At 39.6% G+C, this 20,257-nt stretch overlaps 1 protein-coding gene across 4 annotated transcripts in view; it reads right to left on the bottom strand.

Annotated features, from left to right (window-relative positions):
- Positions 1-8,175: 8,175 nt before the first annotated feature.
- The window catches only part of KIF27 (kinesin family member 27), a 44,268-nt gene continuing 32,186 nt past the window's right edge, over positions 8,176-20,257 (bottom strand). For 3 of the 4 annotated variants that reach the window (XM_073345059.1, XM_073345058.1, XM_073345060.1), the window contains exons 14-19: positions 18,727-18,903; positions 17,865-18,080; positions 16,075-16,281; positions 13,058-13,256; positions 11,776-11,940; positions 8,176-9,453 (exon numbers count right to left, since the gene is read on the bottom strand). In XM_073345059.1, the coding sequence (XP_073201160.1) occupies positions 8,990-9,453; positions 11,776-11,940; positions 13,058-13,256; positions 16,075-16,281; positions 17,865-18,080; positions 18,727-18,903 (1,428 nt within the window). In that variant the 3' untranslated portion in view covers positions 8,176-8,989. Of the gene's footprint in view, positions 9,454-11,775; positions 11,941-13,057; positions 13,276-16,074; positions 16,282-17,864; positions 18,081-18,726; positions 18,904-20,257 lie in introns of those variants that run through there. The other variant, XM_073345061.1, reaches the window with a different exon arrangement.

Here is a 20,257-nt window from a genome sequence, read left to right as displayed (position 1 = left end):
TATACACACAGAGACCATGAAACAATACCTCCTCCCACCCCACTCTCCTGCTGGTAATAGCTTATCTAAAGTGATCACTCTCCTTACAATGTGTATGATAATCAAGTTGGGCCATTTCCAGCACAAATCCAGGTTTTCTCACCCTCCGCCCCCCCCACAAACTCACTCTCCTGCTGGTAATAGTCCATCCAAAGTGACCACTCTCTTTACAATGTGCATGATAATCAAGGTGGGCCATTTCCAGCTCAAATCCAGGTTTTCTCACCCCCCCCCCCTTTTTCCAAAAACCACACACACAAACTCACTCTCCTGCTGGTAATAGCTTATCCAAAGTGATCACTCTCCTTACAATGTGTATGATAATCAAGGTGGGCCATTTCCAGCACAAATCCAGGTTTTCTCACCACCCCCCCTTTTTCCAAAAACCACACACACAAACTCACTCTCCTGCTGGTAATAGCTTATCCAAAGTGACCACTCTCCTTACAATGTGTATGAAAATCAAGGTGGGCCATTTCCAGCACAAATCCAGGTTTTCTCACCCCCCCCCTCACCCCACTCTGAACGCTAGGGTACAGATGTGGGGATCTGCATGAAAAACCTCCTAAACTTATCTTTACCACCTTAGGTCAAAACTTCCCCAAGGTACAAAATATTCCACCCTTTGTCCTTGGATTGGCCGCTACCACCACCAAACAAATACTGGTTACTGGGGAAGAGCTGTTTGGAAACATCTTTCCCCCCAAAATACTTCCCAAAACCTTGCACCCCACTTCTTGGACAAGGTTTGGTAAAAAGCCTCACCAATTTGCCTAGGTGACTACAGACCCAGTCCCTTGCATCTTAAGAACAATGAACAATCCTCCCAACACTTGCACCCCCCCTTTCCTGGGAAATGTTGGATAAAAAGCCTCACCAATTTGCATAGGTGACCACAGACCCACACCCTTAGATCTGAGAACAATGAAAAAGCATTCAGTTTTCTTACAAGAAGACTTTTAATAGAAATAGAAGTAAATAGAAATAAAGAAATCACCTCTGTAAAATCAGGATGGTAGGTACCTTCCAGGGTAATTAGATTCAAAACATAGAGAATCCCTCTAGGCAAAAACTTAAGTTACAAAAAAGATACACAGACAGAAATAGTTATTCTATTCAGCACAATTCTTTTCTCAGCCATTTAAAGAAATCATAATCTAACACATACCTAGCTAGATTACTTACTAAAAGTTCGAAGACTCCATTCCTGGTCTATCCCCAGCAGAAACAGCATATAGACAGACAGAGAACCTTTGTTTCTCGGTGGAATATTTTGTACCTTGGGGAAGTTTTGACCTAAGCTGGTAAAGATGAGCTTAGGAGGTTTTTCATGCAGGTCCCCACATCTGTACCCTAGCGTTCAGAGTGGGGTGAGGGGGTGGTGAGAAAACCTGGATTTGTTCTGGAAATGGCCCACCTTGAGTTTCATACACATTGTAAGGAGAGTGGTCACTTTGGATAAGCTATTACCAGCAGGAGAGTGAGTTTGTGTGTGTGGTTTTTGGAAAAAGGGGGTGGGGTGAGAAAACTTGGATTTGAGCTGGAAATGGCCCACCTTGATTATCATACACATTGTAAGGAGAGTGGTCACTTTGGATGGACTATTACCAGCAGGAGAGTGAGTTTGTGGGAGGGGGGGGCGGAGGGTGAGAAAACCTGGATTTGTGCTGGAAGTGGCCCAACTTGATTATCATACACATTGTAAGGAGAGTGATCACTTTAGATAAGCTATTACCAGCAGGAGAGTGGGATGGGAGGAGGTATTGTTTCATGGTCTCTGTGTGTATATAATGTCTTCTGCAGTTTCCACAGTATGCATCCGATGAAGTGAGCTGTAGCTCATGAAAGCTTATGCTCAAATAAATTGGTTAGTCTCTAAGGTGCCACAAGTCCTCCTTTTCTTTTTGCGAATACAGACTAACACGGCTGTTACTCTGAAACCTGTGTTATTGTTATGACATTAGTGGCCGTATTGTACTAGGTGTAGCACCACTACAAAGTAAGGACAATCCCTACCCCAAAAAGTTTAAATTCAGAAGAGACAAGTTAGGCAAGGGGTAAGTAAGAGAGCATATTATTTTACAGATGAGGAACCAGTGCACACAGAGAGTGTAATCTGCTTAAGGTCACACACAAATTTCTGACAAAGCTAGGAACTGATCTGCTATCCAACCCACTGAAGTGCTTTGGACCACAAAAATCATTCTTCCTTGGAAGAGCCTGTCACACCCTACATTCCTTAGGGCTTGGCTACACTTGCGAGTTAGAGCGCATTAAAGGAGCCCTGGGCACCCTAGCTCACTACCCGTCCACACTGGCAAGACTCTATGGCTAGAGCGCTCCTGGTACTCCACCTCAGCGAGAAGATTAACACTTGCTGCATCTTGGCTGAAATGCCTGGGCATCAGTGTGAACGAGGTGTTGCATTACTGCACTCTGATCGGCCTCTGGAAACGTCCCATCATCCCCTTAAGTCAAGTGGCCACTCTTGTCATTGTTTTTGAATCGCTGCAGGAATGCGGATACGCCCTTTGAAAGCTACGTTTCTGACAGCCAGCTGCTTATCTGCTCCAAGACAGCATTTCACAGTAATGGTTGTTTTGTGTGTGAGAGAGGGAGGTGGGTGGGGGGAGGAGGGTCTGCTACTGTCTGAACTTACAAGACAGCATGCTGACATGTTCTCAGTCCCCCAAAAACAACTCTCTCTCCTCGCACATACACACAACATACTCCCTGTCACACTCCACCCACCCTCCATTTGAAAAGCACGTTGCAGTCACTTGCATGCTGGGATAGCTGTCCATAATGCACCTCTCCCAATGCCGCTGCAAGTGCCTCAAATGTGGTCACACCAGTGCGCTTGAAGCTGTAGGTGTGGACAACCTGCAGTGCTTTCCCTACTGCGCTCTCCGAGGGCTGGTTTAACTCAAAGCACTCTACATTTGCAAGTGTAGCCATGTCCTTAACCACGATTCAGGATGTTACTTTGGGTTTTACATTACATAATGTATCTCAACTAGAGTTATGTTAAATGGAAAATGGAGAGACAATAAAAGCAAATAAAAAATACTCAGCTATTATTTCATACTGCTAAACAACCTAGCCCTACTGTAAAAATCTTGTAGGTCTAGTGATTTAAGCCAAGGAATGTTTACATCTTAAGCATTTTGTCAAGCTGTTCCCTCTGAACATCTCTGACATCAAGACTATTTCTCTAGTGCACATCTCTCCCTCTGATATGGGGCAAGTATCTTGCCTGGATTGCACTACATCATCTTTTGGGAATGATGCATTGTCAAGTTTAGCACTTACAAATTTACCACGATCCCATCTCTAGTAAAATTCTTTTTATCCAATGTTTACTGAAACTTCAATTTTCTGGTTTTTACCAGTCTCCATACTTGTGTGACGTAAAGCATTTCCAAAGGAGTTGCATGTTGCTTGGTTAAAATGCCATTTATTTATACAGCTCTCGCTCTAGATAAAGGTTTTTGTATTGCCTCTTACCCCAAAAGTGAAATAATCTCTGAACTCAAAACTTATTTACATTTTCAATAAGGTGGTTTTTATACCACATTTTTTAAATTATATTTTAATAACATTTTAGTATGGTTTTGGACTAACTTTTTCTTGAATAATATTGGTTTTGTACCCATATTTCCTTCTGATCATGGGCACCACTAGAGAGGCCTATGCCTTCCATAATATTTTCCTATATAATTGAAAATGTAAAGATTTGTTTACCCTACAGTTTACCCTACCTTTACAGTTTTCAAACAGTTAAGTGAACTGTTGGATCTTGTAATTATGAAATGCATCCAACATGGCTAGCATAAACTCACATAATTTCCTTTAATCATTGCACTTTCTGTGCATGAGAGGTACCTGTCCCATAGATCCTAGCACAGTTCCCCAAACCTAAAGGTTTGTGTTAACAATTCACTTGGATAGGTGAAGTACTTCTATTTTTTTTTTAAATGCAAACCAGCTATTACCATTTTTTGTTGTATTTAGAAAAGTTAAATGGCATTGGTAATGCATCAAAATATGTTCTGAAACAAAAAATACCTTGCATGCATCAATTTCGTATAAACCTTATAAAACAGAAAATTCACAAGCATAAGATTACAGAAGTGTCGCCAGCTCAAAACAAAGGAGTACAGGAAACTGCACGTTGCATAGAGTAGGAACTAAGGTAGTATAAAAGCACTATGGGACTTTGCTGAGAGGACTAATTGTAACATTGTAGCTGCAGTACTAGTATTTTCAGTCTATATTAGGCCTGGATTAGTACAGGGTGACCCAATGCAGTGGTGAGCCTTGCTAGGAGTAAGTGCAGTTGTAATGGTTTGGCAACAATTGGGCTTTGTTGCAAGTACTTGTTTGTAGTCTAGAGGTGTGCTACACGTGCCAACAATCCTGAGTTTTTATAATATAGACGAAGGTTAATATTATTCATGTAGAGCTAGCTGTGTTCCTTAGCTGTTCTCAGTGGGAGATTTTCTTTAGGGTTCCATCCTGAATTAGAGATCCTATGTTAATCTTTAACATGGCAATGAAGGATTTATAAATCTTGAAAGGTCTGGAAAGCCTGAACGGTATTCACATTTCTAGATTTAATAACTTGTCTTTTAAGTTAAAACGAGGAAAAAAGGCACCACAAAGAAGTGCCTAACCATTTATTTATTAAATTCAGAAGTTTAGTGCTGAGAGTCTGAAAATAAGAATATCAAACTTACTCTGAAACCAGTACAGAATAATCCTCATCAAATAAGAATCGATTTAAGCCATTTTCCACCTAATAAAATTGCCTTTGTGCAGAATTTGTATACCAAATGTCATCCCTATATGACTAAAAATGATTCGTGCAGGGTGAAACTCATTGTAATGCAGAGATGTATATGAAGTCTTATGTGCCTCTTAAATCTCACCTTAAGTTCCTACAACCAAATCCTTGTCCTATTATAGACAGCAGCAAAACTCCCACTGGTTTATGGGACTGGGCTTTAACCCTTAATATATTGTTTAAGTGGGTGCACAGAGCCTGGTGCAGAACATATGCATGAGATGAATTTCACTATGGTCTACACCAGGAGTGGGCAGACTACAGCCTGTGGGCCGGATGCGGCCCATGAGCTACACCACGCGGCTTGGCCCCACTCCGGCCGCGGCACTGGGTCAGGGGCCACACCACGTGGCTTGCCCTGCTCCTGTGCTCTGGCCACGGCGCTGGGTCAGGGCCGCACCATGCACCTCGGCCCCGCTCCGTCTGAGGCACTGGGTCGGGGGCCGCACCACGTGGCTCCTGGAAGCCACAGCCTGGCCCCGCTCTGGCTCCTATGCACTCCAATGGCTCCCTTCAGTGCACCAATGGGAGCTGCAGGGGCGGTGCCTGTGGATGGGGCAGTGTGCAGAGTCGCCTGGCTGTGCCTCTGCATAGGAGCCACAGAAGGGACATGCCACTGCTTCCAGGAGCCATTTGAGGTAAGCACTGCTTGGAACCTGCACCCCTGAGCCTCTCCCCATGCCGCAATCCCCTTCCCCAGCCCTGGTTGCCCTCCCTCTCTCCAAACCCCTCGATCCCAGCCCGGAGCACCTTCCTGTACCCCAAAGCTCTCATCTCCAGCCTGCACCCCCAGCTGGAACGTGCACCCCTTCCTGCACCCCGTGCCAGCCCTGATCCCCCTCCCACCCTCCAAACCCCTCAGTCCCAGCCCAGAGCACCCTCCTACACCCCAAACTCCTCATCCCAAGCCCCACCCCAGAGCTGCACCCCGCCCCGCACCCCAACCCCAATTTTGTGAGCGCTCATGACCCACCATACAATTTCTATTCCTCGATGTGGCCATTGGGCCAAAAAGTTTGCCCACCCCTTGTCTGTACTCCTAAAAAAGAGGGTCTATACGGAAAAAGCAATAGACCTCCAGCACCCACTATTGTGTTTAGATATTGTAATAAATATAGAATTTGGATTGGAAATCAGGTTAATTTAACTTCAAATGTACAATGCTACCCAAGCAGCCAAACAGTTTTTAAAGGGCTTTCTCTTTTTTGCAGTTAAGTTTTAGCATTGACATAACAGCTGAAGCAATTGTCAGAAGAATGGTGGCCAGGTAGATCACTGTAAATTAACGCCTTACATTCTTTTTACTCCCAGGCTGCACATTAGTGAAACACAGGCCATAAATGCCAATTAGTGAATAACATGAAGACAACCAATAAATGGCTTCTTTGTGGGACTTAAAGTCTTGTAGTCCCACTTATATTTACCAATAAAAACCAGGACACTCTCTCATATAGTGGGAGAGGAAAAGTTAAGAATGTTTTGTTCACCCCAGCTCTATTTTCACTCAAATATTTATACTAATCAGAATTTAATCATTCATTTAGCATATTTGTTTTTTCCTCCCTGTATCACTGCTACCCTTCCCTCAGGCTGTCTTTATTCTGTTTTCATATCTAGACTGCCAGAACCCATTCAAAGCTCACAATTCTTCCATATCTCTACTGAGTGGTTCCAAATCTTCCATTCAATACATCTAAATGTAAGAGGGACAAATGCAATTTCTACTATATGGGGAAATATATACACCATGCAATGTGTGCAAATATATACACCAATGTGCCATGGAACCAAATCTGATATAAAGTAGGTAAAACATCTTTTAAAATTTGCAACAGGTTTTAAAGACATTTAAGTAAATGCCCATTATGCTTGGATAAGTAAATAATCCCACCCAATCCTACAGAAATTCACAGAGCATCCAGTGACACTTAGTAGTGAATCATTCTATCCTACATTTTAGTCTGTTTTTTGAGCCCATATGGACACATTTTTGGTTGGATTTTTATGTGTAATACACAAAGCAAAATCAACCCAGATCTATTTAAATGCAGGCTAACAGACAAGATAGTTTGAGGTATAAAGGCTCAGTATAGGTCTTTAACAGTTGTGTTTCATACAGCTGGTACGGTGATGTAGAAAACTGAAATTAAGCTTTTTAATACATTTACTGTATTTCCATGTATTGCTTTAGCATACCTGTATTAAGATATGAATATTAAATACATTTATATAAAATTTAACATGACAAAGCCTCAATTATTTAGACTTACAGCACAGTAAAAACTCCTAACCAAAACCACCAACCAGTTTAAAAAAAACCCAGAAACCTCCAACTCCCTTATATCACAATTCTACAGAACAATATGTAATAAGTCCAGTTTTCAAGGATACAATTATATAGGCCTTTACAGGGCTGCAAAATGGTTCATCAATATGGTTATAATACAGTTTTGTGCAATCTATACAGAAAAGACCAACAATTGTGTTATAAGACAGTCAGAGCACTATCATGTTACAACATGATCTCCTGACATGGTAAAATTTGCTCTGTAGACAGGCCTTTGATGGCCTGAAGCATGGGAAAATGAAATTCTCTTTCTCTCAGTGGCTCTGTACTGGAGGCTTCAATCCAAGTATATCAGCAAATAATCTCAGTTCAGACTGGAAGGATTTGCTGTTGCTAAGTGCAGCAAATAATTCAGGACAAAGTTTTCAAATATGGGTGCTTAAAGTTATGTGTCTACATAAAAATGGCCTGGTTTTCAAAACTGCTGAGCTCAGAGGTACTTTTGAAAATCAGGTCACTTTTACTTAGGAGCCTAAATATGAATGTAGGTGCCTAACCTATAGCACTCAAATTCAGAAATCTTGGCCTCTTCCTTCAAGTCAGCTCAGCTAACTAGCTTCTTGTGAATGATAACTGCTCTCTTAGAAAACACTATTTAACTTATTATTCAGAACTAAACAAACTAGTTGTTAACCAATGGATCTGTGTACTGTCTGCTCTGAAGTACATTTGGATTTTAAAAGAATGATTCACATTTCCTTCTAAATTAAAAGGTTGTGAAACATTATTATTAATAACAATGTATTACACTGTACTGCTGGATTACCTTAAAATGCTGAATTTTTGGTCCCATATTTACCATTTCAATAGTACACAAACATCACACTTCAAATCTAGATACGTCGAAAGAAAGAAAGAAAGAAAGAAAGAAAGAAAGAAAGAAAGAAAGAAAGAAAGAAAGAAAGAAAGAAAGAAAGAAAGAAAGAAAGAAAGAAAGAAAGAAAGAAAGAAAGAAAGAAAGAAAGAAAGAAAGAAAGAAAGAACCCACAAACAAAAACCACAAAAAGTAAAGTGAAATAAGTAATTGCATCAATTTCACAAATAAGGCATAATACTTGTTTCGCACAGAGCTTAAAAAAGTTTATATAAACATGTAAAGAAAAAGACAACAGTTTTTAAAGCATGTTTGGCTCATGCAATATAACTCTTACATAAGAGTAAGTAATTAAATACTGAGGAAAAATTAAAAATTATTTGAAATATTTACATATGTGCCTTTCGAGGAACGAACTTAGTTTTAGATCCTGATATCAAGCATATGCTACGTAAGATATGTAGCATGAGTGATGGGAATTCAGTCACTGCCAATTACTAGGTCCAGCAGCCAAGCTTTTAAACTATGTATTTTGCAAATTACCAGGGACCTTAATGTGTTTTTAAACCATGAAAGTGAAATTACCTTAGTCTCAGAATATTCTTGTACACTTCAATAGTCTTCAATCTTCACTAATGTTAACTTTTGAAAAATGCACCAGAACTTTTAGAGTGATTTGAAAAACCAAGGAGTATAAAGATTTTTTTTTTTCTCTCAGGAATAAAAAGCTTTTTAATCATGTGCCTGTTTGTGGTCATGCCAATAAGACAGTGTCTCAGATTCTTTGAAACTGCATAAGCGCAAGAGACATATATGATCTCTGGTGTTCTGAATATCAACAGTTACAGAACAATGTGGCTGCTAGTTTACTAGTACATGAATAAAGGAAATGTAATCAAGTGATTCCAGTAGCATGTGCTGCTAAAAATGTGTTAAAGAATAACTATATCTTGAAGTCATTAGATTTTCTGGACATTTCAATGGAATCTGCAGCAACAGAATTGACACCAACTCCAAGGCTGGAGCGCCTCAGTGATAGTTGGGACACAGGAATATGCCGTAATTCTCGGCGAGACAGTTTTACTGGAGTTACTCCTTGAAGCTGTGTTATGATCTCTTTTGTCTGAGGATGAGAAAATAGTTGAGGATGAGATTTTGAAGGGTGTACTTCATCTGGTCCTGGTTGGTCTTCCGTACTACTTGATAAACACCCTCTATTGTGTACTAGCTCTGAAACATCTTCTTCAAGCCTGTATGAATTCTGCCACCACTTTAAACCACTTGCTGGGCTGTCTGTTTCTCTTAATTTTCCTGATAGTTTGTTACTTTCAGGTTTGGATGTCAATTTGAATTTTTCTGAAGAAACTCCTGCTTCTTGGCTGAGTATCCTGTTAGCAGCATCATTATCTAAAAGGAAGTTTTCCGGGAAGCAAATGTTAGGATACAATTCATATGAGAATCCTCCCAGTCAAGGAAACATTGTTTTACAGAACATTAACTAGGAAATACAGTCTTAGGGCATTAACAAGATTAAATGTGAAAGCTGTCCCCAATAATAATGATTCAACAGTGGTGTATACAGTGTAGTTGTAGCTGTGTCAGTCCCAGGATATCAGAGAGACAAGGTGGGTACGGTAATATCTTTTGTTGGACCAACTTTTGTTGGCAAGAGAGACATTGGTGGCATTTTTTTCAGTCTGCTAAACAAACATCTCATGTATAATGACAGAAGGTAACTAGCTGTTACTTCCATCAACCTAGGCCAGCAATTCTCAAACTTCATTGCATCGTGACCCCCTTCTGACGACAAAAATTACTACACGACCCCAGGAGGGGGGACCAAAGACTGAGCCTGCCCGAGCCCCACTGCCCCAGGGGTGGGGGGCAAAGCTGAAGCCCAAAGGCTTCTGACCTGGCCGGGGGGCATGTAACCTTAGCCCTCGGTGGTGGGGCTTGGGCTTCAGACTTGCTGGGCCCAGGGCTGACACCAGCCTTGGGGTCCCGACCCACAGTTTCAGAACCCCTGGGTCTCGGCATTTATACCTATCTCTTCACTATTTTAACTTGTAAGTGCACCTGACCTAATGGGCTGATGCATAATGGGTCAAGCTGTCAAAAGCAGCACCTAAAATTACTCCTGTAGTTATGCAATCAAATGCACAATTCTGTAAGTTCAATTTTAATGTGCATGTTCATTTCTTAGACTTTTCTGAAAATCTGGCTAATAAATTTAAATCAGCAGAAAAAATAGATTTTATTCTCTTGTATGAACACATACAAGAACAAATCCAAGAATAAACGAAAGGCAAGGTGAGATGTTTAATGGTAATATTATAAGAAAACTGAACCACTATTGGATTTTGTATCATTCCCATCAAAAATGTATTTGGGAAAATTAGATTGTTCCAGAGCTCACACATTTTTCTTTGATTAAATGACCAGGACTAGTTTTTGGAGAAATTCACTTGTCCTAAAAAATGTGCTTACCTGACAATTAAAAATCTCGATTGTAGTCTTTCCCACATTCAATTAGAATCAGATCCCCTGTAGTACTAGAGTTTGTGGTTTATGTTCTGTAGTGTAATGAACTTGTTGGCTCATTACACCACCTCAAATGAGCTAGAGGGAAAGGATTTCAGGGATGAGTGGGGAGACAGGGACCCAGATCAGCATACAGCCAAAAGGAGGCACTAGGTTACCCAGAATGGCCCAGAAAAGGTGACATTTTGGAAGCAGAACTGATCGAGCTCAGGGAGAAACAGAGGATCAGTGAGCAGCAGGCCAGAATCAGTGATCTGGTTCTCTGAAGGGATGGTCAGGGGGAGTAGCCTGTAACCAGAAGACATGAGGCCCGCAACCATTTAAACAGGATTACAAAAAGACAACATGAAGAGGGTCCCCAACTAGGCATGCTACAGGACTGAACACTGGTCAGTGGGATACACAGGCCAACACTTAATTGCCCTCTAATGGTAGAATGGACTAGAAAGGGCACTCTAGGTAATAGGCCTGAAGCTCCTCCACTGTACAGTTGCCTTTGGTTCCCCCTCTCCTAGGCTGTACTCTAGAGCCGAGTTAGGAACTAATGTGTTTATCTTTTTATTGTATTTGTCTAATTCACGATACCTAGAGTATCTACATCCTTTCTACTAGACCTAGTAAAGATTCCTTTTTTACTTACTAGAAGTCTCTGAGTATTCAATGAGAACCCACCAAGAGGTAAGTAATGTCTGTGTAGCATAATACTTGAAGCAGCTACAGTGCTTGCCTCAGAGTCAGTGGTATGCATCCCATGCTACCACATATCTAAAAAAGGGACTGCTGTACCTCAAAGTTTACAATGACATCTTACAGTGGGGTCAACTACAGTACCATTTGAAAGCTTTCAGTTAATAAAAATCCTTTGTTTTTAACTCTATTTGAGACAGTGAATACTGAAATGTTAGAATCCAGAAAAGCAAGATAATAATCCGATGCAATTTTAAAGGTACAACATATTGCAGACTGTTGAGACTAGAAACAAATGACTTCTTTCACTTGAAAGCAACAGAAGCAATAAATCATCCTGGACAGATATCACTATTAAAAATTAAACTGAGGAAAAACTGCTTTGCTCAAGTCTGCTCAAATGTAAAAAGTTCAAAGCTTGAGACTCTCTGCATTAACTATTTTTGAAATGTTACAATTAAAAGTTGTATATTGTTTCTATTGTGACTACAAAACACATACATTTAGTTGGTGCCACCAGCTGATAAAATGACTCTCCCACCAGCTCCTTCAGTTTCTTCTTTAGTTCTCTGCTGGTTTTCTTATAGAAGAACAAGTCTTTTTCCAATTGTTCGACTTTAGCTTCATACAGTTTAAGGGTTTCTGCAATACTTTCACCATCTTGTTCTAAGATGACAACATTAATTTTAGCTTCAAAATGTTTATTTCATTTTTACAGATGCAAATAATAATGCAGAATACGAAATTACAGACTACATCCTACAGCCCACTGCTGGTTTCCTCCCAAAAGTTTAGAATTAGCATTGTAAAAGTTATAATTTACTTCTTAACAGGATTCCCCTGCACAGCACCAGAAAATGGGAGAATTCAGGTGTCTTCTGGGAGTTGAAGGTACCCAGCGAGGAAACACTTAGCATCTTAAAAATTGGATTCAAAGCCCATCTCCATAGTTTGAAGATTTTGCCTCAAGATCTGCTCACTTTACTCACACAAGTAATTCTGCACAAGTGACCACTGATTATGGATGTCCAACAGGAGACACCTGGGACTTGACTATTTACAAATGTAACTGAAATCAAGAATTGTTGATATGCGATGTGTCTGGCAAGAAAAAAAAAAGAAAAACCAAGGTGTCTCAAGCTGTGTACCCAAAAATCAGCACCTACTTTTGACCACGAACTTTTTAGGGAGTAATTGTGAAAGTAACACATGAAAAATATGGTCTTTAATTCTCATTTACATCAACAAGTTCCAGTTTTTAAAAAGGTCATTCCATTTCCTGTGTTTAGTGTAAAAACTTTAAAAACGGAGTTTTCCTTTCATACCAGAACTTATATTGTGTCTGTGCCCCAGCACTGTATCATGCAATAGAATTAGGGCTTGTCTACATTTACAGTGGTGCAATGGCGCAGGTACACCAGTGCGGCTGTAGCACTTAGTGAAGACACTGCCGACGCTGATGGGAGAGCTTTTCCCGTCAGCATAGGTACTCCACCTCCCTGAGCGGCGGTAGCTATGTTAACTGGAGAAGCCCTTTTGTTGACATAGCGCTGTCTGCACCAGGAGTTAGGTCAGTATAATTCAGTTGCTCAGGGGTGTGGAAAATCCACACCCCTGAGCAACGTCATTATACTGACATAAGTTTGTTGTCTAGACCAGGGCTTATTAATAATACAACTGTATGTTGTGGCTACACGTGTATGAAGTTTCAACTGAAAAGCAGTATTTTTTTTTTATAGTGAATAAATAGTGTTTGCCAATAGAGACCCTAAGAAGCAAATACCTTTGAAATGATGCAATATTAACTGTATCTTTTGTTCATGTTCTTTCTGCTGGAGGGTCAGTCGCCTGTCACACTGTAGCGTGAGGTGTTCGAGTGCCGATTCCAGTTCGCGTATTATGTTTTCCTGTTCTATGACTCTCATTTCTAGCTCTTCAGTCTGCAGCTGTAATTTACGTTCTGCCTCACGTAGGCTAACAACCTAATAAACAAATAATTCCCTTTTTGAGTAAAAGGGGAGAAAATCTTGAAGGAATGTACTTTTTTTTTTAATAAAACATTTTATTGTACTTACTGGAAAGTAGTAGCTTAATGCATATAATATTCATTAACCCATGGGGAATAACCCTTTATAAGCCGCACACACATTGACTGGAAAAAGAATGGTCTAGAGTAGACTGCACATCCACAGCAAGACTATGAAAGGCTTACTATAGAGAAGGGTCCCCCCTGTTCCTGGTGGATTCCACAACCATGAAAAATTGCTGCAGAATTGCACTTTTTTTTTTAAATTATGTGTCTAGCCCATATGGTTATGAAGAACCTTAACAATATGAATCAAGTGTAAATTAATGTTGTGTTGTCTTCCTCATTTTGTAAATGCCTCTAACAATAGCTCTGTGAGGTGTGACCTGTCTGTCCAGTTCAATGGATTGTTTACTCTGAAACTTAAAAACAACAATTTAAATGTCAACGTGATTTGGCATTTCACTGCTATTAATCTTAACAAAAATATCTAGCTAATGTACTTATCTCGTAATCTCAAACTGCCTCCCACACCTCAGGTAGCAAAAGCCCCAGTTGTCACCTACTAAGCTGCCAAAACCTCCAGCTTGTTTCATGAAAACTTGTGATGCAGTTATATGTTGTCAATAAGAAAATCTGCAGTATACTGTAAACTGAAAACACAGAGCCAGCATAAAATAAATTGAATGTAATATCAAAATAAATACAAATGCTAAATGTAACAACTGCATTAATTGTCATATTTAATTCATTTTAAAACATTTAAATTAAAAAGTGAACTGCCACAGAATTTGCAGTGTCACACCAACATGCTGCAGTATCCAGGTGTCTTTCCACAAAATCAAATCAACCAGAGAACAGGATGAGTTATTTCTTGGACACCTGTCTGTAACGTATGGAAAGAAAAATTGTGTTCTTATGGGGAACTTCAATTTAGGAGATGTATGCTGGAGGTGTCATGCAGCCAGTAATAAATCCTCATGGAGTTTCTAAACATTATAAATTTTCTAACATAAAAGGAATTGCTGCCAACATGAAGTAACTGTTTTGGACCTCATGACTGATAAAGATGAATGAATTACTGGACAGGAAGTTGGTGGTTGCCTAGGGACCTGATTATATTCCATATGTACAAACAGCCTCAAAAAAGGGCTGATTTCCCAAAGCTGAGGAAAATTATGAGCAAAATTAATTGGGAAGAAAAATTTAGAAAAAAGTGAATGAAAATTGGGAATTTTCTAAGAAGAGTTTATTAGGTGGCCAAGAGAGTTTAATAGAACAATATTGGCTAAAATAAAATCCTGATTCAGTGGCAAAAGTGAAGGAAACAATTAGAAATAAAAAGCTGTAAATAACAAATGGGAAAAAAGTGGGCAATACATAGCATAGCAATTGATATAAGTTAGGAGTTATGAAGTGCAGAAAATTGATATCGAGGCTAAAGATATCAGGGAAGAATCCATTGCTGGTAGGGCCAAGGACAATAAAAAGTGTTTTAACTATATTAAAAACAAAAGAAATCCTAGCAATGATATAGACTCATTACTAGATGGAGATAGTAAAATTGTTAATAACTATACAGAAAAGAGAAGTGTTCAATAAATATTTCTGTTCTGTATTTTGTAAGATGCAGGATGCACTCATCTCAAATGAGGATGATTAAGTATTCTCAAGTCCATTAGTAACTGAAGGTTGTTTGACAACATTTAGGGATAAACATTTTAAAATCAGTAACTCAGATCATTTTATAGCCCAGAGCCTTAACAGAGTTGGTTGAGAAGGTCTCTGGCCCACTGAAGTTAATTTTTGAATAAATCTTGCAATACCATGTTAATTCTAAAAGACTGGAAGAGTGCTAACGTTGAGCCAATATTCAAAATGTCAAATGGGATGACCAGGATAGCTATCAGCCAGTTATTCTGACATCAATCCCAGACAAAATAATGGAAAAAACAGTCATTAAAGAGTCAATCTCTCTCTCTCTCTCTCTGGCCCAATGAATATTTAAATATTTATGCACAGTAGAACAACTTCAATAGGAGAGTGAGAGAGCCCCATCCCAGAATAATCTATAGCCCAGTGGTTAGGGAACTCTCCTGGGAGGTAGGAGACTCAAATCCCTACTCCACATTAGGCAGAGGGGTGCACTGAACTTCTCTCACAACTGTGAACACCAAGTAGAGATAGGCACCTATGGTCTCTTTTAGGAGTTGGGTTTAGGCCACACCCCTCTCCTTAGCACTGGCTAGTTTAGTCTGTTCCAAACTCAGTGTGCATGCTTTTGTGATTTCCATTTTCTAGGCACCTAACTCTGCCCATGCTCTGTATATGGAGCCTGGATGCCTAACTTGTGGTTGTGAATTCCATTATGTGCCAGGGCACCTAAAAGAAGTCAGGCGCTGCAATACCTAAATCATCTAGTTCCTTGCTACTAGAAGGATCAGGACCACACTGGGGAAAGGTGGGAACCCTTACCTCCACATCTGAAAGTAAACACTATGTAGGCTGGCAACATCTGAAAGGAGCTTGACAAACCTGACATGTAAAAGTTCAAAACTATTTACAGAAGTGAGAAACACTGCACAGTATCTGGCTCAATACAGGGAGACAGAGCCTAACTTCAGCAATCGTCACTGAAAACAACTTTTAAAATGAAGTTTTCTTCTTTTTTCGGGGAGAGAGCTAGTCCTAAGATTGAACTGTTTCATTTTATTACCTGCGACACAAGTGAAAAATAAAATTCAGTTTAATATTATTCATCAGCCAAAACACACCTTGTTGAAGTATTTGAAGAGAATAGCTCTAAGCTCAGTAGCAGACAGGGAAACTAGTTTTCCCATTACATTGGCCTCGCTCTGTGTAAGGATTTGAGATGAGCCTCTAAGTGAGTGCTGGCGATTCTGAATATTTTCATTCTTGTAGTCAATGGCGGCCTCCAAAGCTTCAATCCCTTCTTCCAGTTGGAAAAGGGCATGTTCTTCCTACAAATAAAAGCAGAAATGAGGTGCCACTCTCCATTTCAATTAAAAAGCTACGCAAGAGTCAGGATACCCTAACGTTAATATGTTAATTTATTTTATTATATAGACTCTGACTGTTTGAGAGAAAATGCAATAACATACTACAAATTGAGGAAAATGTTTAAAAAAAAATGACCTTTTTCACGGTGGGTTAAATACAATACATTACTGAATGGAGGACTCACGGGATAGTCTATACCCTGTAAGTGGGACTTACTTCACTTTAATTTAAGTTAATTATGCTGATTAGCAGGATTTCTACCTCACACTGTGCTGGAGTCTGGGAATATCCTTAGCAACACACCTTATTGTCACAATGGAAATTTGGGGATATTTCAGGTGAGGTTTCCTTTTCACAAAACCCAATGAAAAGTCAAGTGGAGCCCTTATTAGTGGATAAATCACCTCAAGCAATGTCCGAACATAATAAGAACCAGCTGCGAAAAACTGATAATCATCCACTGAAGTTTTTCTAAACAGTACGAATTTTTAATTATATGGTTATTTAGAAAACTAGTAGGTGTGGGTATTCCAAGAAAGCAGCACATAAAAAAATAACTTTAAAAGATCTTGATCTTCTTAATAGAAAGTACATTTATAGTAGTAGTCACTATAAACATGCATAGCTCTGTGTGTACATTATATACATAATCTTCATAGAAAATCATGGGAGCTATAATTTTCTACTTTTAATTCCCTGTTTTAAGTAGAAAGGAACTTAGTAGCTACTTTATTAGGATCCTGAAATCGAGGGTCAATCTGCAAATGTGTATCTTTTTAGCATAGTGAAGATGAAGCTATGCCAGGAGAAGGAAAATGAAAATGAAACACAAAAAGACAGAACAATGCTTTTTATTAGTTTTGTATTTTTAGTGTGTGGATGGTGGGAAAGGCAGCGGAATGTGCCTAGGTGTCTCAGAAGTTTTAATTGGCTGTGTCCTGCAGCAAGACATGTAAGTTTGGAGGCAGTTTTGTCTCTTGCTTCCCATGACAGATGTCAGACCACTGTGTCAAGAAGGTGATGTATTTTTAATTCCCTTGAGAGGAAAGGAACTTGTTGCATAAGCGTTTCCTGCTGGCCAATCCAGAACAGTACTGATGTCAGTTTCAGTGGCAGCTATTAGACAGCTGTCTCTAAGGCCTAATCTATACAAGAAAGTTACACTGATTTAACTAAAGATTTAAGTCATGCAGGTTTGAAAGTCCTATTTCAGTTTAAAGACAGAATTGTGATGGTTATCTGGAAAGGAGAAGCACTCGGAGTTCAAGGAAGAAAAACAGTATGCCACAGACAAAAGAACAAGGGAGGGTTGTCAAGACACCAGCTGGAACAGATTTCCAAACCTAAACCTTCTTATTTAGCAAACCAGGCCACTACTGTTGTACTTAAGAAATTCAAAGGAATTAAAGTATTTAAAATTTTAATATTTTAACAAAAACTGTTCAAATTTCTCAATTCTAGTTATCTGATATTTGGAAACATGTTTAGATCATGATTAGTGTGTTATATTACAAAATAGTAACTAATAGCTATTTTTACTTACTTCAGGGGATAACACTTTACCATCTTTAAGTTTCTCATCCACACTATTTCTTCTTCTGAGCAGCTGGTCCCTTTCTTTCTGAAGAACCTGAACTTCTTCCACAATCTGTCTCTTCTCTTCACTGACACTGGTCTGGAGCTGCACACTTTTATCACACAATTCCTTGTCCAGCATACTCAGGCGGGTAGATAATTTCAAGCTATCTTTGTTTAAAGCCTAAAAAAACCCAAATCCACAAATGATACAAAAATGCTACCCATAATTAACCAAACTGTACATAGTTTACATTGCAAGCCCTTCAGGGTAGGGACTGTCTCTTTTCCATTTTTGTAGAGCACCTAGCACAATGGGGCCCCAACGCTCTTTGGGCACTATCATAATATAAATATTTACTACTAACTATAAAACACTCAACTTCAGCTTTCTACATACAGAAAGTTAAATCATAATTTAGTCATCACCCGTTATAAAGACACCTGCTATTAAGAAATCTGTGTTTAAATTTCTATTCATTTTTGCTTTTAAAGCCAAATAGCCAAAAAATATATTTTGTTTTCAAATTGCAAAGAGATCTACCAAATTTTACAAAGTACAAGACTTTACACTTACATAAAGGAATTTGTCTCCAGAACTTAAAGAAGTGTTTTACAGAAGGTGAAGAAATATCTTTGTTCTACATTATCCACAATTTAAAAAGTCAGAGAAACTGAGGTACAGAAAAACAGATTGGCTTGCTTGAGATTACAGGGATAGAAATCAGATTACATGAGACCCATACTGCTGCTTCTCTTTCTAATATGTTTTATCTGGACTCTCAAACAATGGTACTGTAACAATAGTTACACAGTATTATATAGAGCACCTGGCTAGATCTTAGTTTCTTGATTTCCAAATGACTTTTCTCTTGTAACAACGCTTCTTTCTTGTTTATGATATCTTCTCTTTTCTTTAAGTCTTCTTCCAGTTCTGCTAATTCTTGATGTTGATGCAGAACCTTCTCTAGTTCTTCATCTAACCATTTCCTTTGCTCTTCCTGTTTCTACGTTTTAAAAAAATAATAGCAAGATATATAGTATTAGTCAGGGCTCAGAAGTACATCCTTTGCACAGCATTCTTTAAGTACAGTATTTTCTCATCTAGAATAATAATTCTATCAATTTCAGATTTCTATAACTTAATCCAAAATTGACATTCTTAGTGTTAACAACAGTAACTCTACAACAGAATCCTGATTTGGAACTCAAGATAATGAAGTTATTTGGCTGAAGAAATTTGAAAAACCACAGCAGTATTACATTGCAAAGTCTGCTATGCACATGTTTGTATAAAACAGCCCTTGCTGAAATACATGTTATTTTCCTAAGAATATTTCTATAGCTCAGGTACAGGGTGTTACATTACATTTCATCAAGACTATTTACTTGTCAGAAAACAGCAATTGAAAAGAAAATGAGAAGTTAAAAGCTACATTAACAACTGAAGTCAGAAAACTAGTACACTGGTCCTACATCAAGGTCTGCTAGCTTGGATATTATGCCCAAGTGAAGTCCTATTGAAGGCTTGTTTTGAACAGGTTTAATCAATGTCAGGAGACTGGAGAGCTCCCATACAGGCCACCCTGTAGATGCTCCTGTATCCCCAGGGTGTGGCACCTTTGTCCTTCTTATTTAAGCCCTGGTCTGCACTAGGACTTTAGGTCAAATTTAGCAGCGGTAAATCAATGTAAACCTGCACCCGCCCACACAATGAAGCCCTTTATTTCGACTTAAAGGGCTCTTAAAATCGATTTCCTTACTCCACCCCTGACAAGTGGATTAGCGCTTAAATCGACGTTGCCGGCTCGAATTTGGGGTACTGTGGACACAATTCGATGGTATTGGCCTCCGGGAGCTATCCCAGAGTGCTCCATTGTGACCGCTCTGGACAGCACTCTCAACTCAGATGCACTGGCCAGGTAGACAGGAAAAGAACCGTGAACTTTTGAATCTCATTTCCTGTTTGGCCAGTGTGGCAAGCTGCAGGTGACCATGCAGAGCTCATCAGCACAGGTGACCATGATGGAGTCCCAGAATCGCAAAAGAGCTCCAGCATGGACCGAATGGGAGGTACGGGATCTGATCGCTGTTTGGGGAGAGGAATCCGTTCCAGTTTTCGAAATGCCAAAACCTTTGTCAAAATCTCCCAGGGCATGAAGGACAGAGGCCATAACAGGGACCCGAAGCAGTGCCGCGTGAAACTGAAGGAGCTGAGGCAAGCCTACCAGAAAACCAGAGAGGCGAACGGCCGCTCCGGGTCAGAGCCCCAAACATGCCGCTTCTATGATGAGCTGCATGCCATTTTAGGGGTTCAGCCACCACTACCCCAGCCGTGTTGTTTGACTCCTTCAATGGAGA

The sequence above is a fragment of the Lepidochelys kempii genome, chromosome 5, assembly GCF_965140265.1.
Source record: "Lepidochelys kempii isolate rLepKem1 chromosome 5, rLepKem1.hap2, whole genome shotgun sequence".
Taxonomy (NCBI): domain Eukaryota; kingdom Metazoa; phylum Chordata; order Testudines; family Cheloniidae; genus Lepidochelys; species Lepidochelys kempii.
Note: the sequence above shows the minus strand (reverse complement) of the source record. Positions and strands in the feature narration are given on the sequence as shown.